Source organism: Annulohypoxylon truncatum, assembly GCF_022578515.1.
Source record: "Annulohypoxylon truncatum strain CBS 140777 unplaced genomic scaffold F4807scaffold_14, whole genome shotgun sequence".
NCBI classification, from domain to species: domain Eukaryota; kingdom Fungi; phylum Ascomycota; class Sordariomycetes; order Xylariales; family Hypoxylaceae; genus Annulohypoxylon; species Annulohypoxylon truncatum.
The window spans coordinates 541,629-567,022 of NW_025953800.1; the positions used below are offsets into that span (position 1 = coordinate 541,629).

A 25,394-nucleotide genomic window follows, 5' to 3' on the forward strand; every position below is an offset into this window, starting at 1 on the left:
CTGAGTCTCAGGAGTTGCAACGCGGTACACCATCTAGATATTTAGGGCTTACCGATCTATATTAATGAGATCTACGGCAAGATCCTTGGGACTAGCACTGCCATGCTCTGTGTAGTATTTCTCCAAAATGCGCAACCTGCATCCATATAATGGTTCACTCTAGTCTATTAGTTCCTAGTAGACTGCTTTCCGGCTGTACCTTATCCACCCCAAAGCTAGAAGGGTCGACGGCCTTGACAAAAATCGTCATTAGACGCACTAGTAGGCAAAAATTATTGCGTGGATTACTTACGCGTGAGCAGGACGCCCGTCACGTTCAAGTCCGGTTGAACCTTGTCCAGTTTTAAGCCTTACGGCACATTAACTCGGAGCTACCTCTCACCTACGATACCGAGAGGTGACCGAACGGGAACAAGGCTAGCGACAGAATCTCCAAAAGCCAAAGAGCATTTGGGAGAACTAATGATGCTACATACAACAAACTTTAACACAAATCGATGTTCGAGATTTAAGGGCCATTCTGGAACTTGATATTTCTAATACGTCTATCTACGGAGCCTACTATGTATTCAGTTTACGGATCACGTAATTCATTTACCAGCAAGACTACCGCGCCGCTTTCCCAAGAAAAGGGATCATCGGTTCCCGAGACCATGTGCCGAGGGTAGTTCCAACTCTCTTGACTCAGTTTTCAAGTTACCTACTAAACTATGTCAACGACCCATATCCACCTATCCTACTTACTCTTTTCATGAAACCATCTCGACAATTTTACCTCTAGTACTTTTAGAGCTCAACGCTGTTGGCATCACGAAGTCACCTCTACTTTACCCTTTTGTTGTTGGCACGTTATGATCGCAATTCCTTAACCTCAGCACTAGCATAGGAATCGTCACTAGATCGCCCTGACTAGACGCGTTTGGGGTAGTTTCCGGCGTTCCAATCGTCGAAGAGCCCTCAAGGTGGGCCTCGGCAGTCCAGTATTCAGTAAGGACCACTGATTTGTACGGAGCTTAGCATCAAAGTCTGACCCGCGGTGCTGGTTTTGAACCGTTGAGATGCGCGTGACCTAGAGCCGTTAGTAGTGTTAGGTTCAATTCATATTATCTCTATTAGTACCTCGTTGTTACTTTGCTTGACTCGCTACATGATAGTAGCCAGTACCTTTTGATTCTATGTTGTCCGCTCTATGTCCCGGGATGGTCATCGGCTATAATGGCTCAAGGCTTAAGGGCCGACGCATCATCATGATACTTATCTTTTTAGATCTATCCGTCGGCTGACTAGCCTCATCAGAGGCAATTATCCCGACCGGAATGGTCATTCCGAGATGATTTTTAAAGCGTTGAGTTTGTCTCTAGCTTTGTACCTATGCGATGGTATCATCAGCAAGCTAGATATACCTCTTGCCAAAACCCACAGATCCGCCACTTAGATGGCTGATTCGGCCATGTGCTCTTCAGATCTGCCACCCGAATATCTGGGAGCGTGATTCTAAGTTTGGGAATTTGCCCCCCTGACTTCACCGTTACTCACTCTAACAAAGAGTGAATATTACGTGCGATTAGGTGCCTCGGATGAGGCCTTGGGAGCATGTGAACCCCGTGACCACGCGCAAACCGCGCGCTCGTACTCGTGTCATGACTAGAGTCCAAATGTTCATATGCAACAAACCATCTTGTCTCGTTAAATTTTCAGGTCTCTTTACTAATCCGAAATTATGTAGCGAAGTACACAGTTTCCTTCAATCTAGCCATGTCAGGATGGAACAAGCTTGCAATGGAACGCTTATCCTTAATAAACATATCTTTTCAAAGTTGCAGAAACGAAGTTGATGTTCAGATACAACTCACATATTATCCATTTCAATAAGTCGCATGTTTGCTGCTTGTATAGCTCACGCGGAATAAATTTCAGGGGCTGGAATCGACGTGGAAGATATGAGTGCTGGATCCGCGCTCTGATTGGCTAAAATCCTGCCAAAAGTGGATAATTCTCCCCCCTTTTCCCAGGACGAATCTATGTACATAACAACGTTCATACCTAGGTAATCATTAACATTAACTGCGCATCGGTGTCTAACGATGAAATAGCAAGCCTCAGCCCGCATAAATGGGGGATCTTACGCAAGAAATGTTGGGTGTCCCTACTTTCCAACTTCCTACGTACGTTCTATTTCTCTATGTCAACTGTTCTAGGTATTCATGGGTGCTCCGCATGAAGTAACCTGTTCTATCGGACTGAGGCTAGTTCAGAACTGTTCCGACTTTCAATGAGACTCCCTCACCGACCCTAAAGGCTTCATCCGTTCACTGAGGTCCAGTAGATTGTTAAAATCCCAAAGTGACTGTCAGTGCCGTACGCCACTTAAGTAGGTAATTCCCTTCATCCCGTATCAGGCTCTGCCCTACCATCCCATCTTTTATAGCTTGGGTAGTCAATTTCATATCGCATACATGTGTCAACGACGAGTAACGCAAGCCTACCAAAGCTGTGAGTACGCCGCGAGGTAAGCGTGGTGGTGTGACTGATACCGTTGTTATTGGGTCTACGCGATATGCATTGACCAAAATGAATCTCTCGAAAATACCACCCAGGTGTGCATCTTGTACTAGATATACCAACACACGCGGGAAGACAGCAAGATCGCGTGGAGTGCTGCTGCGAAAAGGACCTCAGAAGCACCGCGCGGGCTCTGAGGATCTTGCGTACAAGCAATTCTCTCACCAGAAAGAGATGGCACCGCCGGTCGCTAAATGGCCGGCGTGGACGCGCTACTCTACCATTTAGAAGCTACAAGGCGCCCAGGCCGCGTTCTTGCAGCTACTGTATTCTTCCCGCTTCGGGGAGGGGTGAGGGGGGGCAGCGCGGGAAGCTGTTCTTGACAAAACGGACGGCGATTTACTCAGGAGAAGAGGCGAGCTGTTGGAGAGTTTGATGAGGCTGCGTCGGGCTCTCGGTAATGCGAGTGCCAAGGGTGGTTGAATGGATACGACTGGGTGAGGGCGTCTAAACCCAGTGGCTGCATACCCCGAAAGAGCTGGAAGGCGAGGGCGAAGCGCGTAGAAAGGGATTAAATTTTGGACAGGAGTATTCCGGCCTAAATTCAGATCGTAGAGTCTCTACTAAAATGCTACGGCGAGAAAGTAAGTCGGCCGTCCTTCAGAAGGTTCCTCATGCACGAGTTCGGAGCCCCAAGCATGAGTCCACTTCTTCAAATCGTATAAGTTGTTCATGGGCCATTTGAGCTGGACGAATTGTTGCTTTGGATATATCTAGGCGTTGGAGAGCTTTCGAGCAGCTTTCAACTCCGTAACATCCACAACCGGAAACAGCACATGGACAATACGTCTCGCAAGCACCAATGATGGACTGCGCCATAGGTGCGATCTCCAGGCCTAGGGCATCGGGCATCAAGCTTTGTCCCCTATCCGCCACCTGCATACCTCAACCTTCCAAGATATGTCAGAGTTGCGGTAGGTAGGTACGACTGGAATATCGTTTTGAAACCGGATGAAAGCTCTCAGGCTCATCTCCCTGCAGCCAAACTAGAATTCATTCTCGGTACCTGCCGAGCCCTGCCTGGTTTATGTCGAGATACACTCCTTCGACTACGATATACTTCCACCAAGTACTATGAGACCAAGTGACAGGCTGATAGTCCCGTACACGAACCCAGCGTTTATACTAGTTTCTGCCTAGGTAATAAGTATTAAGGCGAGTTGGGATGATGCTCATAGGCATGCTATCATCGAATGGGATGTAAGAGAGCGTCGGAGAATGGCGTCCGGCTCCCCGTTTGATCCCTTCTCCCAAAAACTTCGAGGTGAGGTTGGACCCCGATGAACTCGTAATGCTACTCACGGGCCGTACCTTTTCAATGATCTTCCAATGTAAGATTTATCCCAGGCGCAAATCCTTGATCGTTTGGCTGCGGGACTATGCGGTCAGAACACATAGGTATTTAATACACCCTTCAGGCCTATTGTTTTTTTTTCTTATGCTTATAAATAATTCTTCTCATGATGAAGTCCATGAAAGCTTCACGTGTGGAGACCTTGTGACGTCTCAGAGGATTTGGAGTCATGGCTTGAAGATATTAATAGGGGATGAAGGATTCAACTTAGCAGAAGATCATCTAGGAGACCGCAGGAACCCTTTCTATATAGTATGACTGCGGGTTGATTGACTAGTTCTAATATATACCTATATAGCTATATAACTAAACGATCTCCTAGATCTTGAATAGATGTGAATGCCAAAGGGGGCTCTCGGGGAGCCACGTGATCTCAGGATAACATACCTAGGTCTATCTGCCTCACTCCCTCGTAGAGCAGATTGCAATAGAAGAAAATTTTCTTGCCATTTAAGGAAAATCATCTCGGTGAAAGAATTCGATGTAGCACGACGATTTCTATGCCGAAGACATTAATATTCCTGCGCCCTTCTGCTTCAGCGCTTTCATCGGGTTCTTGAGGGGTTCACTCCATGTACTCTCCAAGGTAGGCTCGGCAATGAAATAGACGAAGTCGTCTCCTGAAAGGCATGGGTTTTCGGACGGTGCTTTCTCTGAAGGCCTATTCATTCTAGAAATACCCTTGGTCCCTTTCCCCGCATCTTCCATACTTGCTAGCGTCCAGCTGGCTGGCTTGCTATTCCAAAGTGGGATGCTATGTTTGGTAGTTGACTTTTCAAGGTTCTCTATGCTTCGACTCATGGCTTTAGTAACCAAGGCGTTCCTGGATATTTCTTGTAAGGGGCCGAGTGGAATTGTCAATAGCCTGTACTTGACTGGGCCTGGGGTGCGTGCCGTAACTCGTACTAGTCTACCAGCACAAGAGACCACCCAGCATCTATCGCAAGACTTCGATTCGCAATTGCGAGTAAGCAGATAATAGGTAAGTGGTGCATGCCGTCGTAAATTAGTGCTCATGCACCGTTCAAATAGCCTCTCCTTCGTAGTAGTAGATTTCTCAGCTAAGAACCTGGGATATTGACTCGTTGGAATCATATGGCCTCCGACGATACTCTCAGACTACCTTGACCAATTCCTCGGTGAATGAACCCCCCACGACTCCAGAGCTAATGGACGTATTAGCGCCGCTAAGATCTGCATCCATGCACATAAATCCTGGGGTAAACTCCGTCGTCGTAATTCCTTAGCTCGTGTTTGCAATCACAAAGCTCAATGTCCAGAATAGATCTACCCCGCATTCTTGGCGAGGGTGATCAGCTGCTTCATCATGGCCTCTATTGATTTCGCGGTTCTGGCACTAGCTTCACTGATGTCAATTCCCAGAAGTCTGCCACTGCTATCAGCTGAGGTATGTAAAAGCTTCTCGGTAAAAAGGAAAGTACAGGTAGTTTAACTTGGAAAGACTCTAGACCCTTTCTAAGCGATTTTCGGGTTAGAGTCGTTGGAATCGCGTAGATATTCATATCAATGGTATCTTTTGATACGTCGTCGAAAGCCTCTAGTAGGTAGTTCGGGAAGTCCTACACAAATAAATCCTCAGAGCCAATTGAGTTAGCGAATACGAGATATGCTCAGCAATCGTATTGCCTTGGGCATCTTAGCTTCTATCAATAAATAGTCCGAATAGATCGGACCAGGCGAGCTTTAAAGATGACGTTTGCATCTAACATAAACTCCAATCGTATGATTCGAGCGAGGACTTAAGTGATTTGAATGCCATAAGTCGATAGCCTTAGACACCGCTGCACTTATATGGGTAGTATCTAGGATTAGTGATACTATCAGATTAAGCAGTCCGTGTTCAAGTCAGATTTCGACAATTGAGGGTTGAATAGATGTTAGAATAAGGCTGGTAGGTTACGTAAGAAATGCTACAAAAAAGTAGTTATGGGATTAAGTTCTAATTCCGTTTAGACATGTGAGCATCGAGTAGACACGGAGTTTATCAACCCTACCTACGGTCCATAGTCTGAGCATGCAGTATTACCAGGGTCTCGATGAGTTAAAAACGGACCAATATTTGGACGCCGAGAGCAATACGTCGTCCAGCTCATCCAACGCGCAATAAGCCGCATCATTTTGAAAACCAAAAGTCTCTGAAAGGGGAAATAGATCGACGTCCACCTAAATATACCTAGGGTAGACAGCTCCAAGTGATCAATGTTATCTTAGTCATTCCGGTGGAAAGGGATGTTGTTTAGCTTGACTGGTGCGGAGACATATTCGGGAAATCGGTGGGATCCAGATTCCGCTCTCTTTAACATCCTTGGAGACGGAGTATCGGTTACCTTACCGGGAGTTGAAGCAAGATTGGAACCCTGTTGGAGTCTTAGTAGCAACGTTGGAGTAAGGATAAGTCATCACGCCGCTGTTTCAAGTAGTTGTACAACTTGAGTTCAAGGTAGCACCCTAGCCATGGTCAAATAAATATAAAACAGTGCCATCTTGTATTTGACCACCTTGGTTAGACATTCATGCACCACTCGTGAATTCAACGACATTCTTACCTTAAACTCACCTAATTTTCGTACCGGATTGACCCCTGACTAAGTTGCTAGATTAGCTTTGTCGCTCAAGTCAAATCCAAGACCAATCTGAAGCGTAGTACACAAGTGCTGAAAGAACCATGCAGGGCAAGACCCTAAAATTCGATCCTGAGTACGCGAAGTGGCGCGAGCCATTCAAAGATCAGCTGCACGTGCCGTATTTCGAGTCGATACCTGAATTCCGGGAGTTTAGCGACAGGTTGACGAACATCGCGTTGGCGAACATTCCACCGGAGCCAAGAATCATCAGGACCAAGTACACGTGCGTTTCCCATGACGGCGCTGAAATCGAAATAACACGGTTCGCCACCGCGGAGCAGATGGCAGCCAGCAAGACGCTGCAACCAGCGGTTCTATTTTTCCATGGGGGCGGAATGGTTATCGGAAGCGTCGATTTATTTGCGCCAGCAATAACTACGTTGTCGATTACTTCAGGCGTTCAGTACTTCGCCGTCGATTATCGACTTGCGCCAGAACACCCGGACCCCACACCGGTCGAAGACTGTTACGCCGGTCTTGAATGGGTGTCGACACATGGCGCGGAGCTCGGCGTTGACCCATCCCGACTCGCTGTCATGGGCGAAAGCGCTGGTGGCGGTCTTGCTGCAGGAACGGCGCTCCTCGCCCGCGATCGAGTTCTAGACCCTCCGCTCAAAAAGCAAATTCTTGTGTATCCTATGCTAGACGATAGGTCCATTAATGCCTCATCGGCTGATGCCCTAGCTGAATTCGTATTTTTCCCGCTTTACATGAGCAAGGTCTGCTGGGAAAGCTACGTGGGCAAGGATAAAGCGGGCAAAGACGAGGCGGATGTGAGCCCGTATGCGGCCCCAGGACGGGCGAAAAGCCTAGAAGGACTGCCTCCCACGTATATCGACGTTGGCGGATTAGATCTATTCAGGGATGAGTGTGCAATGTATGCGGCGCGATTGGCGGCAGCAAATGTTGAGGTTGAATTTCATCTATTCCCAGGGTTGCCTCATGGGTTCGAAAGGGCCACAGAGGTCCATGGTACCAAGATGGCCATTGAAGGTCGGATGCGGTGGGTTAAGGATTTATGATTTATGAGATACCAAGATGAGATAGATTGTGAATTCAAAACTCGAAATGAATTGGAATACCCACTCCACAATAGGGACTAGCCAAACCAGGGTTAGTGAAACAGAGCCATCACGTGAGTCAGAATGGAAAAGGGAAGAAAAAGAAAGCCAAAAAATCGTTGCATCTCTCATTTACTGAGAGGCATCGGGGATTGAGCCCGATGCGGGGGTCGAACCCGCAACCTTGAGATTAAGAGTCTCACGCTCTACCGATTGAGCTAACCGGGCCGGATGAACCGGCGATGGAAACTTAAGCTGATGTCAACTACTATAACCCAAACTGTGCGTGCGGTGGGGTAAAAGTTAGTCAGCTTAGCCAATCACAAGATAAAGTTTGCATTCCGATGGCCAGGTGAAGGGCTTTAACCTCTGGGATTCCGCTTGAAGTCAATATCCTACCTGCCTACCTACGAAAGGATACGCAATTTGACTGACAGACGGAAAAGCTAGATTTAACCTGGAGCCATAAATGAGAGCAAGAATATATTATGAGTAATCCTATCATAGACAGGAAGAAATCGAAGTTAGATAAGGGATGAAAAATCAGAATATGTTGAACAAATTTTGAATGCTTGAGGGAATAGGAATCCAGAGCTCAAGTAGTAACTGGGAAATGTGCTTTTCATATATAAGGATGATAGGCTAAGAGAATTCCTGCCAAATGGAGTGAGACATCTTAAGGGACAAATTGTCGTTTGTCTTTGAAGTAATGTTGCATACGTGAGACAACAAATAGAAAAACGGTCAGCTGAAGAAGCAATAGACGAGCCAGTTGTCATCAAACATACCTAGGTACTAACATAGGATAGTGGATATTAGGTTCAGCATAAAGACCTACTTGTTGAAGACATCTACAAACAAGTCACTCCACAGCCACGTTTGAAGGCGAATTGTTATTTGGGCGCATGTTTATCGCCATTATACATGAGTCTACGATGACCACCATAACCACCATAAACAAAGAAATAGATACCTAAGGTAGCGAATCGAATTATATGATCTGCTAGATTACAGTACGGGCGGTGGCTTAGCCACAAACGTGTATTCAGTAAACCAAGCATGGTCAGTAGAAACGCCGTTTGCATCAACCGACCACGTGCCGTTCTCAACCAGGGCCGTCCAATGGTCGAAGACTTCCGCGAGTCGAGGTTCTCTGGGCGGACCCCATCGACACGGAGATTGGAACTCGCAAGCGCTACAGAGCCCGGAGCCGGCAACGAGACGCACTAAGTCTGAGTTGCCTATGTCGGGCATTATGTAGAGTCCGCTTCGGCGATTAACCGTAAACTTGCCGAACCCCCAACTCTGGTCGAAAGAGTTGATATCGTGGTTCGTGCTCTGGCCGACGTCGTCAGGTACGGAGTCGATGCCGGGCAGAATCAGTGTCGGCCAGTCTTCTTCGTCTCCAAGCCAGTGGGTCCGGCGCGTCGATTCTGAGGCCTCGGCACCGTAGATTTCGTCAAGGAGGTGTGGCGTGAACACGCGGATTCCGGGTGCGACAAAGGGGAAGTCCGGCCGATTTGCGGTAGTTAGAAATTTGGTCGCAAAGGCGCTCATCTTGAATGGCGCTAAGGTTTGGGCATCCAGAGGCTCTAGGCGGCGGTGAGAATGAGCTTCATCGCCTTTGAATGGCATGCGGAGCTCGATGCTCGAAACAAGGCGATGAAAGGCTGCGACGGACTGCTCTACGTCGTGATCCGTCCAGCTTCTGACCTTGATGGCAGCTTCTTGTACATCCCAGTAAAACTTGCCCGTGGCCCACGCATCGAGTGACTTCTGCAATATCACCTCTAGTGGTAGCCACTGGTCGGGAGGTGGAAAACGAGGGGAGTTTCCACTATGCCAGACAGCCTTGTACGACTGGATGTCAAGATAGATTCCGCCGTCAACAGGCGAACCACCATTATTTTGACCATAAAGCAGAATGAAATACGGCTCGTGACCGACCCGATCGGTCCAGAACGTCCTTGGGTCTGGCTGGTACACGAACGGAGTCAGCAGATCCACGACTCCATTCACGGCCGGTGGCGTGGTATGGAGCAGGCTTAAAAAGCGGTACAACGGCATATCGTCCAGGGAGGGGACTTCAGCGAATTCAGGCGCTATGTCCAAAAAACGAGGGGCAAGATTTTGCTCGATTTGTATGTTTAGGCTGTGCTCGGTTGCCTTTGCGAGGAGCTGATTGTGTAGGTCCGCGCAGCGTTCTGGCGAGAAGGTTAATGTTGATGAGTCCATCGTGTTCTATTCGCCATAGACATTACAAAGTGTCGCTACTAATATACCTAGGATCTGAATTTCGTACGGAAAGCATCATAAATCGAGGTCTTGAACATCTGGAAGTGGGATGATATCTCAACACAAAAAGGGATGCATACATAAGTAGGTACTTAACCTCCTGACAAATTGAGGCCTGTTGTAAAAGTATCGTGCTAGATTTGGACGATTGCGGGGAAGCCCTCAGCGAATCTGATCCACCTGCTACGGCTCAGCACACGCGAAGCTGAGCTGTGCCTGGATTATCCTGATCAGGGCAACCATATGCATATATACACACAAACTCAGGTGTTCAGAATCATCGACGTTTGTCTAGTAAATCAATTCCGCGACGATTTCACAAAGGAACAACCTCCCTACCCGCCTCCCTCAGCGCCTTAAATAAACCCCCCACCGTACTCTTTAAAGTCGAGCAGTTCACCACCACCCGGAACAAGCTCCCCTTCTCCCCCGGCGCGTAATCGATCATGAACCCCCTCGGCACAAGCCTCGCCACAATCTCCCTCGTGCGGCGCGTATTTTCCTCCGCGTCGTCAGCAAGCGCCCCGCCCGGCGCGTAGTAAAAGCACACCTGCAGGCACGGCGGCGGGTTACTCGACAGCAGGACAAAGTCATCCGACTCCTGTACAAGGGTAGCCAGATACGCCGCCGTCTCAAACGCGCCATCGACCCTCTTCTCAAACCCCCTATCGCCGTAATACACCCACGCGAGCGCGAGATTCAGCGCGTCGCCCCTGCGTCCACACTGCAGCGTCAGATCCGCCAGATCCCAGACCTCCTCGTCCGCGCCGGGGTCGTGGAACAGGTACCCGGCGCGCAGCGTGTTCGCGCGCTGGAACACGGCGACGTCGTTAGTTAGCAGAAGCGAGCACGGGATCGGCACGTTGAGCATCTTATGCGGGTTAACCGTGACAGAGTCAGCGTGCTCCACACCAACCAACTTATGGCGCTGCGCAGCCGAGAACACGGCCGACCCGCCCCAGGACCCGTCGACATGCATCCAGACCCCGAACTCGCGACACACGCGCGCGACGTCCGCGAACGGGTCGTACGACCCCCACACCGTCGTCCCGGCCGTCGCGTTGACGTACAGCGGCGTCTTGCCCTCGTCCTTCGCCTTGAGGATCGCGGCGCGCAGCTCCGATGCGATCATGGCTCCCGAAGAGTCGACGGGGACGGCGACCACGGCGTCGGCGCCGATGCCGCATGTCGTCGCCGCCTTTGAGACGGAGTAGTGCCCGTGCGCGCTGGTGAACAGCGCGAAGGCGCGGCCGGCGTTGCCGCCGCTCTTGGTGTCGGGGAACAGCGCCGCGCGCGCGATCACGAGAGACGTCATGTTCGAGGCGCTGCCGCCCGGGCAGCTTATCCCGCCGGCCCGGGGCCCCGTTAGCCCGAAGAGGTTGGCGAGTTTGCGGGCTGTGGTCTTTTCGATGATGGTTAAGGCTGGGGAGGTCTTGAAGATGTGGACCTGCGCTTTGTTAGAATTCCGGGGAGGGAAAGGGGGGATGGTGGTTTGGTGGGGGAGTGACTCACGTTGGTGTTTAGTGCGGTTAGGAGGAGCTCGGATGCTACGCCAACCTATTATTTGTGTAAGTAGTTACTAGATGCCATTGGCATAAAGAGGAGGGTGAGATGGTAACGCACCGGGTTGATGGCCGAGTATAACTTGTCCATAAACCCCTGGTCCCATGTATTCACGCTGTAGCGGAGGATGGTCTGGATAACGTCTAATAATCCTTCCCTTCCGGTCCCGTCCTCGGGGATTGAGAATCCTAGTTTCTTCACTAAGTCCTCTGGCTTCTGCAAATCTACTAAGACATTTCGACCTGGAGCCCCTTGGCTATCAGGACCTATAGAACCGCTGGCTCGAGTCGAGGCAGCATTGTCCGCATCCCGGATAAATGGCACGATGAGAGATTTCACTGCATCAACTAGCTAGAGATGAGTTAGCTATGTAATATCGAGCAAGTATATAAGTTATATTGGGGTGGTGTTGTTGAATTGGGAGTTTGACTTACATCTTCAACTTCATCTGCCCTACTTAACAAGGGTTCCCCACCAAGCTTGGCGCCGTTCGTTTTGGTAGTTGAGGACATGTTGAATAAGTCTATCCAAGCCAAAAAATCTTGAACAAGAGTAAAAAATGAACTAGAGAATTCTTACCCCAATTTCACTACTCATTTGAACATTGCGACTTACGTATCTCTATCTATCAGCGTTTTCGGACTTCCCATTCTGTCTAGAGGCTTCTATGTCGCATGTATTTGCCGAGACCCCACTGAATGATTATTTTCTCGGATCATTATTTGACGTCGATCGCGTGCTTGCCGAACTTCTAATGTAAGATCGAAATAGAGAGCTATTAAAAGAGGTTTAGTTAGGTAGATTGTTCTAAGTTAGTTAGTTCACTCTGTCATGTATGCTGCCTTCGTATATAGAACCTAGGTAGGCGCTCCTTTCTAGGCGTCGGCGATATTAAGCGACCGATCAGAATGAAGCAAATACAAACTGTGTTGTAGTTAATATCTCACCAAGTGAGAAAAAATATTGGAGAAACCAGCAATTGCGTTTTTTTGTAGCCTATGAATCACATACCAATCTCATCCTAACCCGTACATATGCCATGATGATTCCCAGAAGGTGCCAACATGCGGATGAAGTTCACGCCGTGTAATGGAACCTAACTGTACGCCCGAGGAAGAAAAAAAGGTATCATTCAATCCGTCCAACCGTTGCAATCGTATTCTCGTAGCGTACCTAGTCGACTCTCTTTTTAGTATCGGCCACCTCTCCTCCGTTTTGGTCGTGCGCCTTCCCATTTCCGTTGCTAACTCCTAGGTCGCCCTCGTCTTCACCATCGTCCCAGGCGTCTACCGCGTTCTCGTCCCAGTTGTCAACTTCCTCCTCTAGTGTAGCGGCTCGCTCGGTTCCACCGGCCGGAATGACGCCCTCTTCTTGAAGCCCAACCCCTTCACCGAGTTCGAGGTCCTCGACGTCTTCACCTGGTACGGCGTTGTACTGCCGGCGTAGTCGCTTTCTCTCCAGCATCCGGAGATGGTACCAGGAGCATAGTCCGAGGGCCAGTACACTGCCGACGACGTTGGCGACGATGTCATAAGGATCAAATTCCCGGCCATTGGGCAGAAAGCCTTGGAGGAATTCGGAACCGACGCCGAGACATATCGTACATACTACGGCGGTCAGATTGAGAGTTCGGCGGCGGTTGGTGTCGATGATCCAGTAGAAGGCGACAGTTAGGAGGAAAAAGGTAATGAAGTGTAGAACTTTATCGTTGACGATGGTGTCGAGTTGGAGGGACGAAAGCCCTGCGTAGCCTGCGAGTAGGCATAGCAGGAAAAATACACCTAGGGAGTGTAGTTGTTAGCTAGGGGTTCTCCAGACCAGGCATGGATGTAAAAGGTAAGTTAATCCCGAAGATCATCGTCACACGTCTGGGGATCTTGTAGAATGCTGCCTATCAAACAGCGTATCCATGGACGGTAGCAACAAAGAGGAGGAAGGCGGCGAGACTAACCTGCAAAGGGCAGACGAATGCGCATATTCAAGTCGGTGGGTACTTAGGCCGTTATGATTTGCATGAACATGATTCCGATTGTTGTACACTTTTCTTGTGAAGGAGAATTTTGATATGTCGGGGAAAGTTGTAGAGGTGTGTATCTGTTTCCGAAACGGCGAAACGAAGAAGCTGGTGCCAGGGCTGCAAGGGTAGGTAAGCTTTGGGTGTAAGCAGCTGCTTCCCTACGATGGAATAGTACGGAGGTCCCACCTTTTTCTTTCTTTCGTCACACTTGAGCCTAGAGCCCTTGAAGCCCACGAGTACGTGTACCTAAGTACCTACAAAGTTCCCGACGTCGTAGCCGCGGTGTGAGCTGAATTACCTAAGCTGCACCTGAAAGAGTCTGCCCCACACTTTGATTTTGGATTGGTTGCCTTAGGTATCTACTACCTAAATGTCTATATAATTACGTAACAAATGCATAATCTTGGAGGTACTGATGTACCCAGCATTACATACATATCTGCGGCTGGCCGTCTTGCCTAGTTGGCACGCCTGGCACGCCTGGGGTTACCTAGATCCACTAGCAACTTATCGCACTTTATCAGATTCAGGCACTCTCCACAGTTTGTGACGTCGGATTTCGGAACATGCAGGTTTAGCCGTATTTCTATCATATTTAGAATTGAGGCTTAAACTTTAGAAATCGACTCAATTTTGTATCTACATGCTTGTGTAAGCACAGTTTCTGTCAACCTTTGTGCGGTGACGGATAACCAACTGAGGCTATTTATAAAAAACTACTGAAAGCCATCTGATATTGTGGCTGTGCGCTTAGGATTGGTGCGGTTCAAGTTGTAAACTTGACAAATGGCACGTGACTTGGGAGATACCTATTGTGATTCGGATCATTCGATTCTGGAAGTTCGCTGTTTGCGGGGCCCTTTCTATTAGATGTGTTCTGTCAGGAATATCGACTTCAAGTACAGAGCCAAGGAAGCATTCAATATGGGGATGCACTTTGAAGAAGACTCAAATACGATAAAGAAACCTCGTAAATCTCATAAAACGACAGTAATAAACGATATAGACAAAGATAATAGATTTTAACTCAATATGTTGGCGTTTTATGCTAGAGCTAAACGCATCTGCCTTTGTACTATTATTTGCGATTGCCTTGACACTTGTACCTTACAAATTCAAATGTAGCCGATGTCAACGCGACGAATGCTGAATTAATAAGGAAGGTACGCGACCGGCGTAGGTCCCGAATAGGTATGAATGGACAATTTATAGTGGATGCTAGCAGTCCACTGACAGGTTGATATCCCCTGTAAAGGAAGAAGACTGCATTTAGTAGCGAATGGTAGGTACTTGGATACATCCGAACACTAATAGTGTACATTAAAGTTAGGAAGGTTAGGTGAGGTTTGGCGTTAGACATGACGCCACGGAAAGTATAGCAAGTACTAGGGTACATGTGGTAGTGCGATTTACCACAGCGACCAGAGCGACTAGACAGTGATCAACTATTGGCACTACTGGCAAGACTACAGTGGGAGAGATCCGCTCTAAAACCTCACTTCGCAGACCTCACCCTTTGAACATACGCGAAATCGCCTTGAATGCAACCCATCGAGGCATCACCATCCTTATCCATTTTCCTTCCAAAATTACTTCTCTCATCTAATTCGATGTCGCTCTTTCTACCTATGTCAATTTAGGGGCTTCCGACGCCCTAATTCAACAAGAAACGCGACTGTCTTTTCCTCCCGTATGGCTACCGCCACCCGCCTATCACTCTAACACGCCTACGAGGCTATCATGTCCATCATGAACGGCCAAAATTCTTGGCCACCTCCACAACAGCATCATGTTGTAGGGAAGCGTCCTTTTCGCAATATTGATGATTCTACCACCGGATCTAGCGAAGTTATCGATAATTCCGCCGCGTCGGTGCCTGAGGCATCTGATAATGAAGAGGAACGCCTCCGAGCTCACTTCGCCGAATTGCGGCGAAAGAACGAGGCTAAGATTGCGCTTTTGTATGGCCCTGATGGCGAACTTAACAACGAAATTTTAGAATCGTGGAGACGGCCTTCGACTCCCTCTTCCGCCCCTCCCCCGACTACTGATCACTCCGCCATACAAGAACGCCCCCCTAAAAGAGTTAAGAGAGTAATCGACGAAGATGATTACGGAGATGATGATGACGACGACGATGACGACGAAGATGAACCTGACACTAACTCTACCAATCTATCCTCCCTAAAGTCCAAAGCCGCCGCTGTCGCCGCTTCGAAAGCTCTCCCTTCTCCTTCCAAGTCAGGTAGTTCTCCTATAGCTTCCGCGCCGTCGCCCGACAAGCTATACGATCGGGCGAAGGAAGATGCGTCGCAGGGATCGCAAGCAACGCAGGCGCAAGCCAACAAGTTGGAAGACGCGCGCAAGCAACTTGAAGATGCGCGCAAAGATACCGAGGAAGCTGCCAAGCGTAGCTTCTTTTCCGTATTTTATACCCTGGAGAACGATCGAGCTGCTATGCTAGAACAGCAACAGCTCGAGGAGTCGGAGAAACAGCTTCAAGCTGAAATGGACAAGAATACCAATAACAATGCCAGCGGAGCCACCTCTAGCGAAAACCATGGGTCGCTTAGCAGCGCAAACCTGGGCGCGTCCAGTCTCACCCTTAAGCACCTCATTGCGCGCATAGATATGAAGCGCGACATGGTGCGCGCATCGGACGCTGAGTTGCGCTCTCTTATGAATGAAGTCCGCAAGAATAGGAGCAAGTGGGCTAGCGAAGAGAACGTCAACCAGGAGGAGTTGTACGAAGCATTAGAAAAGGTCTTAACTGAGCTTAAGGCGCATACCGAATATTCCACCCCCTTCCTTCAAAGGGTGAACAAGAAAGATGCTCCCGACTACTATAATTGTAAGTTGCACGATGATATAACTTTACATATATGCTGACGCTCTTCTAGTCATTAAACAGCCAATGGACCTCGGATCCATGACGAAGAAGCTCAAATCCTTAACTTACAAGTCCAAGGCCGATTTCGTCACCGACCTCAACTTAATCTGGGATAACTGTCTACGTTATAATCAAGACATGAATCACCCGCTTAGGCGGATGGCCAATGGTATGCGCAAGGAAGCCGAGAAACTCATTCCCTTAATCCCCGACCTGGTTATTCGTCCCCGTGCCGAAGTTGAAGCCGAGGAGAGGCGTAAACAGAATGGTGGTGACGATGATGGAGGCGATGATTCTGACGACGAGCCGATAATGTCGTCTCGCGGCCGAATCGCCGGAGGTGCCAAAGGAACGAAGTCGAGAAAGACTCACTCTGACCAAAAGGAGGGGACACCTAACATGGAACAGAAGCCGACGCTACAGTTAAACGGATTATTAGCAAAAGCTCATCGTGAAGGCTCCGAACTAGACGGCAGCAACGGCTTTGGGACACCGCCCATTGGTGGTTCTATGACGCCTAGTGGGCTCAATGGCCATTCAGGCATGGGTAGCAATGTTGACGCTATGGACATTGATGATCCCGAACTAAATGGAATGGTGCTGGGACAGGCGTTGAACGAAGCTGCTCAGGAAGCCTACGAGGACGAGGATTATAAAATCTGGAAGCAGGTGACCAAGAAAGACCGTGCTCTAATTACCAAGGCGCGATACCAGCTATTTAACAAGAATAAGCTAAACGTCGATGAACCTGCAATACTTCGAACCAGGGCTGGTATGCGTCGCTACCTGCGTGACCGCCAAAAGGCAGAAGCCTTTGCATCGGCCGGTCGTTCTCAGGATTCGTCAGGTGCTACCAAGGAAAAGGCTTCTGAGACTCTCGCAGAGGGCATGGAGGAAGATGAAGAAAAATGCCTCCCCTTTTATTACGAGCCTCAATGCATTATTCCCGATATCCCACCTAAACTCCAGTGGATCGAGGACGAGGAAGGCAACGCCATCAACCAGCACGAGGAATTTCTCCATACTCTACCACCGGGTTATTTTACTGCTCCTAAGAGTGCCCTCTCCCAGAAATTCGATGCCAATATCCGGCAAATGCAGGAAACAAGGAAGATTTGTTCGAAGATAGGGGTTATAAAGCAGATGCAGCTCCAGACTCAGGTATGATCTTATCACACTACGCACAAGGATCTCTTAACTAACATCCTCTAGGTTTACGCCAACCAGTTTCCAAAGTACAACCCAGAGCCGTTTTATGAGCAGGATGCTGAACCGCACGTCGTATGTGGCGACAACATTGTGATGGCACCGCAGGTTTGCAGAGCAGGTCTGCAACGATCCGTTGCAAAGATCTTTTACCATGCAGGCTTTGAAGAGTTTCAGCCGTCTGCGATGGACGCCATCACTGACATCGCCGCTGATTATTTCGGGAAGATTGTCACTACGTTCAAGAACTATACGGAGATCGAAATGAAAGACCCGTCTCCAGAGTATGTTCAACGTGGTTATACAGCCCAACCCCGATACAGCGACGAGGAGGCCTTACTACACACCTTGTCTGAAATGGGCTACTCTATTGAGGGTCTGGAGAGCTATGCCAAGGATGAAGTTGAGAGATTCGGCCATAAGCTCACTGGTATCCACGAACGGATGAAGGCACATTTAGGCGATCTGCTACGTCCTGCTGTGATGGAATCAGGAGGTCCGGACGGTGCCGCCGCGTTTGACGACGGGAGTGAACAGTTTATCGGAGGTGACTTCGCTGAAGAACTGGGCGAGGACTTCTTTGGATTTAAGGAACTTGGCCTCGCTGGTGAGATGGGTGGCATGCTCTCTGTTCCTCTCCATCTCCTCCAGTCTAGGGTTCGCAACCAGTACCAGGTCCAGAACCCGACTCAAGGTCCTTCTGATGCTGTCCTATTCGAAGATCTTGCTCCTCCCGACCCCGTTACCAAGGAGAACATCCAGGAGCAAATCGGACTTGTCAAGAACTTCTTCCTCGCTAAGCTGCACGCTAATGGCGACACACCTTTGGTGGAAGATGAAGACTTGCCTGTCAAGCAGCGAAGACCTCGACCGCGTCTTGGTGCAACTGGCAAGATCGTGTCTCCTCAAAAGCGCCCTCCCAAGGAACAAAACGCCATCAACAAAAAGAAAAAGAAAATGGAAGCCCAGGCAGCCGAAGCCAGCAAGGCAGCAAATCAGAGTCCTGAGAAAGGCGGTCCGAAGAAGGCAAAGAGTATATCTATGCCGAATGGAGGAACCCTACCAACGAACGTCGCTTCTCTGCCTCTCGCCCCGCCGATGGAACGCGTCGGAAGTACACAGAGCCAAGGCAACAATAGCCAGACGGATAAGGATGATACCGGCATGATGAGCCCAGAGAGTATAGAACGAGGATAGGACCAATTCTATAACTCTGTAGGGTTCGCAACCTTTTTCGGCGCATTTCAATAATTCTTACAATCCCTAATCTATACCCTATTGACGGGATATTATTTTTTACCTTATTTTCATTTCCCTCTGGACCTAGGCAGGGGGGAAGGCGTGCGGCTTATCGTGGTGGTATGGGGGCGTTTTCTGGGAGGGATGTCTACGAATACCTATTCCTCCGTGCATGGCGGGCATTACTCCCTATTTTCATTGGCTTTTCCTTTTCTTCGCTAATGATGCTTGGCACGATTTGCATATAACCGGATGGACGGGACGAAGGTCGACGAGGGAGACAGGGCGGCATATGGATAAGTCTGTCACGGGTTGAGGATTGATAGGAAACCCGAGACGGCTACGTTCCACTTCATACCATGTACATAACTCCTCCCTTCCGCGCACACGCACGAAACCCCCCTTTCAGTCCTACCTTCATGGACATAGCGCTACGAGCTATATGTATTCAATAGAACCCTACTGAATTCATCCATGATTGGTTCGAATACCATTATGCGCTTTGTCAATATGAGTGAGAGACTCTTCACTAGCAAGTAAAAGTATTGTAGCATGGATTAAGTGACCTCTTAATTTGATTGATGAGTACTTGCTTTCTGAGGGATGCTTTCAAAGTCCACCCACCAACCAGGGTAAGGCACTACATATGGCTATGACTAATCTCGGTTCGTATATATCTAGCACGCTGGCCACCTACCTAGGCACTCGACAGGAAAATCCAATACAAGACCCTTTCCTGGCTCTTACGTACCTATACATTCAAGCATCCACATCCACCGCAACCGGCCTCCTCCACCGAACCCTTCCCTGCAACGACCTCGCCCACTCCCTCACCCCGCTAACCTTAGCCAGACCGCTCTTCGTCACGAACGCCTCGTCAATCTCGCCGAGGCTCATGCCCCGCGTCTCGGGCATGAAGACCCAGCACACGGCCGCGGTCAGGAGCGTGCAGCCGCCGAACAGGAAATACGCGCCGTAGCTCGTCTTCGCGAGCAGCGTCGGCGTGACGAGAGCGACGAGGAAGTTGCTGAGCCAGTTGCTGCCGTGCGCGATGGAGGTGGCGCTCGCGCGCGTGCGCTGCGGCTGGATCTCCGCCGCGTACACCTTGATGCCGACGGCCCACGACACGCAGTAGATGACGGCGAAGGCGTAGATGCAGACTATGACGACCCAGCGGCCGGCCCCGGTCCCCGCGTGCACCGACGAGGAGGCGTACAGCGCGCCCATGAGGAACATGGTCAACGTCATGCCTAGCCCGCCGAGGATCGTGTTCAGGCGACGCCCCCATCGGTCCGCGAAGATGGTCGCTGGGATGGTTACCCCGAAGATCAGGATCGCGGAGACGCCGGAGGCGAGGAAGGTGGATTCGTTGGAGGATAGGCCGGCTTGTTGGAAGAGGAGCGGGGCGTACTGGGGGAGTTATTAGTTTGGGGGTGAAGTGATGGAGGGGGGAGGATGAGGGGGAAAAGGGGGTGGGCTTACGTAAAGAACGCCGTCGATGCCGCTTAGCTGCTGCATACCCATGAGGAAGACGGCTAGAATCAGACGAGGGCGAGCGTCCGAAGACAGCACGTCGAGCATCTCGGCTTTCTTCGACTTCGGGACGGCGATCGTGGTCGACGCGACGTGGCCGGCGCTGATGTTGCCACTGGCGTCCGGGATGGCGTTTTCAACGACGGTAGCGTCGTACTGGTCTAGGATCTTCTCCCTGTCAGCGGCAGCAACGCCAAGTTTGTCCCAGGCCGCGGAGGCTTCTTGGGTCTTCCCGTGGAGGGTGAGCCATCGCGGGGAGGGCGGGAGCCACATGAGGACTGAGGCGGAAAAGGCGCCCGAGTATGCAGCCAGCAGGATAAAGGGTAGACGCCAGGAGAATGACGACTGCATATTAGCGGTGCCGTAGCATGTGAAGAAGCCGGTGACCAAGCCAAGAGTAGTGAGTAGTTGGGGCGCCGTGGTTAGGGCGCCACGGTAGCGAGGGGGTGAAATCTCGCAGATATAACTAGATCGGGATGACTTAGAATTAAGTTAATGTCTAGGCGGATATGAGGCGCGAACTTACACCACCATCATGCTAAGATAAAGCCCCTCACCAATTCCTTCGACGACGCGGCCGACAATAAACATAGCAATATGCACGGAGGCGCCTTCGAGAGCAGCTCCGGTGCCAAAGATGAAAGAGCCGATGGCAATTCCGAGGGGGCGGCCAAGCGCATCCGCAACTCTACCGGCGAAGAAGGACGAAATTGCCGCAGGTATGAGAATAGACGATACGATCAGACCGTGGATTGTAGGGGACGGATTACCAGCATATTTGGTGAAATCGTTCATTACGGTGACGGGGCCAATGATACCAGTATCGATGCCGAAAAGGAACCCTCCCAGCGAGCAGAGTACACTGGCCAGAATATAGCCCGAGGGCTTTTGCAGCAAGCTGGTGAGCTGCATGTTGGCTCAGCTTGAAAATTTCTCAGAGCACTGGTGGGTACGTGATCACGTTCTCATGCGCACCAGGGTTGAGTGATTATATTTAGTAAGTTGGTCCAAGATATTTCTACTACACCCCAAGTAAGAGAAGAACAGGAAAATGCATCTTGATCATCATCAAAGGTTGGTCGGCCATAAATACGGTCAGCAAGAGCAGCAGGGGTCCATAGATGTCGATGCAGGGCACGGGCCAGGCGCATCTTATCGTATCGTGAAGGCGTTATTCTCAAGGTAACTGATTCGCCGAACAGCAAGTCATTGACTCCGGGGAAGGATCGGTGCTCAAAGACTCAAAGGGCGTAGGACGTGGTCGGAGTTGCCTACTTCGGAAGTACCTTAAATCGACCGGAGCACGAAGTTGATGACTAAGCAAAGCATCCCCCTGAATGACTCCACAATTGGAATAGGGGTTTGTCAGTTGAAGATGTTTTAAGTTATTTGACTTTGGATATGCTGTTTGATTTCCTGTGTATTTCTCTCAATATAATCAAATTCTGCTTAAATATGATACCGTTAGAAAAGGTCCTCTCCCCATTCAACCTCAGATTAGTTTCTCTGCATGAGAAGGAAAGAAAATGGATATCAACTTCTCAACAGTGGAAGGAACATGAGTACAGGAGAGGGCAGATGAGATCCAATATAGTACGAAAAACACAGGATAAATACATTCTACAGACTAAACTATAAGCTTTAAACGTTCCTTAATATCACAAGGCCTAACTACAGGATTAGTAAATATATGTCTTGTTGCACAGGAAGCTCTAAACTAACCCCTGCCAAAGAACACGGCATGCATACATAAGCCTCCCTTTGTCTAAGGCCTTAGGGCCAAACTGCGAACAGGTCCTTATAAAACCACCCAGGAGCATTGCGGTCTCCAGCTCTCACATACGAGACTTCTGATACTGGTATCTCTGATCCTCGATGTATCTAATCGAAAGTGGTGATTGGAACCCAATAATAACAGTAATACAGAGCAGTGCCGTATAATGTATGATGCAACCAATTGTTCTAGACGCATTATCTCAATGAGCATCACTTTGCCGTCATACTCTCAAACATGTTCAATTGGCAGTCTAATGTGCACAATGGAACTCAAAGTGCTCAGTTGTAGCCAACTATCTGAGACATTACGTACTGATAGTGCCGCAACTCTAGCGCACTACTTTATCCCAGCTTCGACACAGCAGATACAAGCCAAGTATCCTCTCTTTTAATCCTTCCACCGATACACCTGCCTCAAGGCTATACGAGTACTAGGTAGCAACTAGGTACCTAGGTACAACATCAGCTAAATAAGTGTAACGATAACCAGGTTAATTACCTCGTAGCAGGAAATAGCAAAGCTAGAGAGTCATTAGAAAACTAAATAATTATTAGATACGACAACAAGCGTTACTCGTTTATAAGGTAGCTGGCAGGTAGCTGGCAGACTAAAAGATACCTGTTCTCTAGGTAGATTGTCAGCCAGGTGGTCTATGCGACAACAAGGTCAACGATAAATTGAAGTTCCGTACAACCTAAGTACCACTTTGCAACATTCGAATTTTATACACACATACATACACATACACAGACACCAACACACGTACTAGCACTGGCTTATGACTCCTCCTCGTGCCTTCGGCACTGCGCTTTAACTAGTAAAACGGGCAGCGATTAACGACGATACTTCTCTTATATATAGAACGTCTCTTATACTATCATGTATCTCTCTAATAAGCACACAAGAAATTGAGAAAAGTAAGGATCTTCATAAGATAAGAACTACACCAAATTTCAGTACATCGGCTAACCTTTGGTATATCTTGATTACTGCCCGTTTTCTAGTTAAAGTGCAGTGCCGAAGGCACGAGGAAGCGTCACAAACTAGTGCTAGTACACTATCCACGCATCAACGGCATCAAAACCAACCGTAGAACAACTCACTAGTGATACGCTGCTACACCAAGGTTAGTAGATCAATGGATCTGTAGAGATCTGTAAAATGCAGTATATCAGTCAACCAATAGGACTGTAGATCTGTAGGTCCGTAAACCTGTAGATTAGCAGTATGAATCGATTCTTAGCACACGGATGTGCCTACTGCGGAGAGCGTGCTGTTACAAACAGGAGATGGAGTACCCGTTAAGTATAAAGGAGTTCGACCAGTCCTTCTTCCCACGGCCAGAAAAGTGACTCTACCAACCACTTATATACACTCTCTCCAACTAATTATCATTAAAAGTCTTATGCAAGAAATCACTGCTCACTCAGCCCTTTTATCTTGAGTACAAGACACTCCAAAATGAATGTCAACGACAAATTCATCAATGACCTTCTCACCAAAGTGATGAAAGCCGCGGAAAGCGGCATAAGCATAGATTTCAACGACGGTGATGAAGTCGGCCAGTATGTCATCTCTATCCTCGCATTGGGCGCTGAGCTCATCCCCGTTATTGGAGGCGTCCTGGGGGCGTTTACCTCGCTCCTAGGCGCAATCTTTTTCTCTTCGCCCATGTCGATGGAGAAAATCTGGGAGGGCCTACGCGAGCGCATCGAGAAACTGATCGACTCCAAGATTGAGCAATACCACTTGGAGGTCCTGAGGCAGAGGATCAAGGGCATCCAGGAAAACATGAAAGTCTACCGCCAGTATTTGAAAGACTTCAAAAATGCGACGGGGGCCGATAAAGAGCAAGCGGCGAGAACTCTTCAAACCTCTCACGTCGCATTTAGCAGCGTGGTCTTGGCCGCGCTTCCGCAGTTTCAGCTCGACCGTTTCGCGGTGGTCTCACTTCCCTTATTTGCTCTTGTGGCTAACATATATCTTGCGTTGTTAGTCGACGGTATTAAGCAGGGCAGAGAGTGGGGGTATTCTCCTCAGAATATCAAAGCCATGGAGGCACAGTTCAGAGCCAAAACATCACCCCAACAAGGTTACAGAATGCCGGATGACAAGGATTTATCCCGACAGAAGTCTTGCCTAGAGAATGCCATCAAGGCAGGCCCAGCGTTGGGCATACCAGCCAACGTAATCGACACGTGGAAAGAAGCTTATGCAGACCTTTTTGAATCCGGGAAGAGCCCCAAGGATAGCAACGACGATGTGGACTACGTTTCTTACGCAAAGAAAATCTACATTCAAGGGCGCTACCAAGTAAAGCCTTACGAGGATGTCGGCGATAAAGGGGGCGCAGATGCCGGCAAGTACAGAGCCTACGCCGAGTACGATACAAGCATGATCATGAACGTCCTCAACTACGCCGAGCTCTGGCCCTTCATGACCGGCGCGTCCATGACAGAGTCCGCCATGAAAAACCTCGACCGTGAGATATTCTACGGTCCATTCGGCCGCTACGCGTATTACTCCTCATGGGACCCTTCAACGCCGCCCCGCGTCGACAACCGCAGCTCGCCCATCACGTCGTTGATTGTGCGGGCATGGGACGATATCGACGGCATGCAGATCAAGCAGGGCCAGTCATGGGGTAGTTGGCAGGGATCCAGCACCGGGGGCGCGCCGAAACAGCTCGACCTCTGGGCCGATGAATGGATTAAATCGTTCGAAGTCACGTACGGCCATAAGCTAGGTAAAGTCAAGTTTGTCACCAATAAAGGTCGTTCAATCGAAAATGGGAATGCGAGGCATGCCACGATCAAGAAAAGCGGCGCGCCCCCCGGCTACGAGTTGACGAGCGTCATCATCACCAATTACGAGTCTCATATCCCGCCGGGCTGCGAGGGTATCATACTCGGCTTTAGGCCATTGATGACTGACCCTTCGCGAGGCTAGACGACGAGCTGAACAACAGCTGGCCGCCTCATGGCAAAAGACGAGGGGTTTCGACGTAGGTGGGAGATTGGCTAATATTATGTCCCTCATCGCATGCTATTTTTCTCTCCACGTGCTTTATATTGGTTTTTCAACTTCAACAGTTGTGGCACTCCGGGCATCTCTATGGTTAATCAAGGAGAGTAGGTATATGGCGCAAGTGCGAGTGTGGAATTGGTTCATTCAACATGAATCATCCTTTTTTCACCTGTAAACGGTTGACCACAGTGTCACCACTTCAGTCGCAAACTTAGCAAGCAGGTG

General features: G+C 49.3%; 7 protein-coding genes and 1 non-coding gene across 8 annotated transcripts; 3 read left to right on the forward strand and 5 right to left on the reverse strand.

The window, feature by feature from the left end:
* Positions 1 to 6,486: 6,486 nt before the first annotated feature.
* On the forward strand, positions 6,487 to 7,668 carry F4807DRAFT_73076 (Alpha/Beta hydrolase protein). The gene has a single exon (XM_048003408.1). The coding sequence runs from the start codon at positions 6,603 to 6,605 to the stop codon at positions 7,581 to 7,583; it is 981 nt and encodes a 326-aa protein (XP_047854725.1). The 5' UTR covers positions 6,487 to 6,602; the 3' UTR covers positions 7,584 to 7,668.
* Positions 7,669 to 7,777: 109 nt separating this feature from the next.
* On the reverse strand, positions 7,778 to 7,850 carry F4807DRAFT_t73. The gene has a single exon. It is a non-coding gene; the product is annotated as a tRNA-Lys (tRNA).
* A 780-nt stretch (positions 7,851 to 8,630) lies between these two features.
* On the reverse strand, positions 8,631 to 9,857 carry F4807DRAFT_460039 (uncharacterized protein; the record flags this gene model as incomplete). Its single annotated transcript, XM_048001461.1, has 1 exon — positions 8,631 to 9,857. The coding sequence occupies one exon, from the start codon at positions 9,855 to 9,857 to the stop codon at positions 8,631 to 8,633; it is 1,227 nt and encodes a 408-aa protein (XP_047854726.1).
* Positions 9,858 to 10,045: 188 nt separating this feature from the next.
* F4807DRAFT_73082 (glutamate decarboxylase) lies at positions 10,046 to 12,322 on the reverse strand. The gene is made up of 4 exons (XM_048003409.1): positions 11,915 to 12,322; positions 11,541 to 11,831; positions 11,430 to 11,474; positions 10,046 to 11,364 (listed from the first exon to the last, which is right to left on the reverse strand). The coding sequence occupies exons 1-4, from the start codon at positions 11,990 to 11,992 to the stop codon at positions 10,234 to 10,236; spliced, it is 1,545 nt and encodes a 514-aa protein (XP_047854727.1). The 5' UTR covers positions 11,993 to 12,322; the 3' UTR covers positions 10,046 to 10,233.
* F4807DRAFT_73090 (uncharacterized protein) lies at positions 12,243 to 13,697 on the reverse strand. The gene is made up of 4 exons (XM_048003410.1): positions 13,432 to 13,697; positions 12,654 to 13,261; positions 12,492 to 12,580; positions 12,243 to 12,404 (listed from the first exon to the last, which is right to left on the reverse strand). The coding sequence occupies exons 1-2, from the start codon at positions 13,454 to 13,456 to the stop codon at positions 12,654 to 12,656; spliced, it is 633 nt and encodes a 210-aa protein (XP_047854728.1). The 5' UTR covers positions 13,457 to 13,697; the 3' UTR covers positions 12,243 to 12,404; positions 12,492 to 12,580.
* A 1,287-nt stretch (positions 13,698 to 14,984) lies between these two features.
* On the forward strand, positions 14,985 to 19,373 carry F4807DRAFT_73215 (uncharacterized protein). The gene is made up of 3 exons (XM_048003411.1): positions 14,985 to 16,348; positions 16,398 to 17,548; positions 17,600 to 19,373. Exons 1-3 carry the CDS (start codon positions 15,238 to 15,240, stop codon positions 18,788 to 18,790), a joined length of 3,453 nt encoding a protein of 1,150 aa, XP_047854729.1. The 5' UTR covers positions 14,985 to 15,237; the 3' UTR covers positions 18,791 to 19,373.
* A 12-nt stretch (positions 19,374 to 19,385) lies between these two features.
* On the reverse strand, positions 19,386 to 21,840 carry F4807DRAFT_424267 (general substrate transporter). Its single transcript, XM_047997856.1, has 3 exons — positions 20,892 to 21,840; positions 20,315 to 20,831; positions 19,386 to 20,242 (listed from the first exon to the last, which is right to left on the reverse strand). Exons 1-3 carry the CDS (start codon positions 21,275 to 21,277, stop codon positions 19,592 to 19,594), a joined length of 1,554 nt encoding a protein of 517 aa, XP_047854730.1. The 5' UTR covers positions 21,278 to 21,840; the 3' UTR covers positions 19,386 to 19,591.
* A 1,763-nt stretch (positions 21,841 to 23,603) lies between these two features.
* Positions 23,604 to 25,091, forward strand: F4807DRAFT_451506 (delta endotoxin; the record flags this gene model as incomplete). The annotated part of the gene is made up of 1 exon (XM_048000243.1): positions 23,604 to 25,091. The coding sequence occupies one exon, from the start codon at positions 23,604 to 23,606 to the stop codon at positions 25,089 to 25,091; it is 1,488 nt and encodes a 495-aa protein (XP_047854731.1).
* Positions 25,092 to 25,394: the final 303 nt, after the last annotated feature.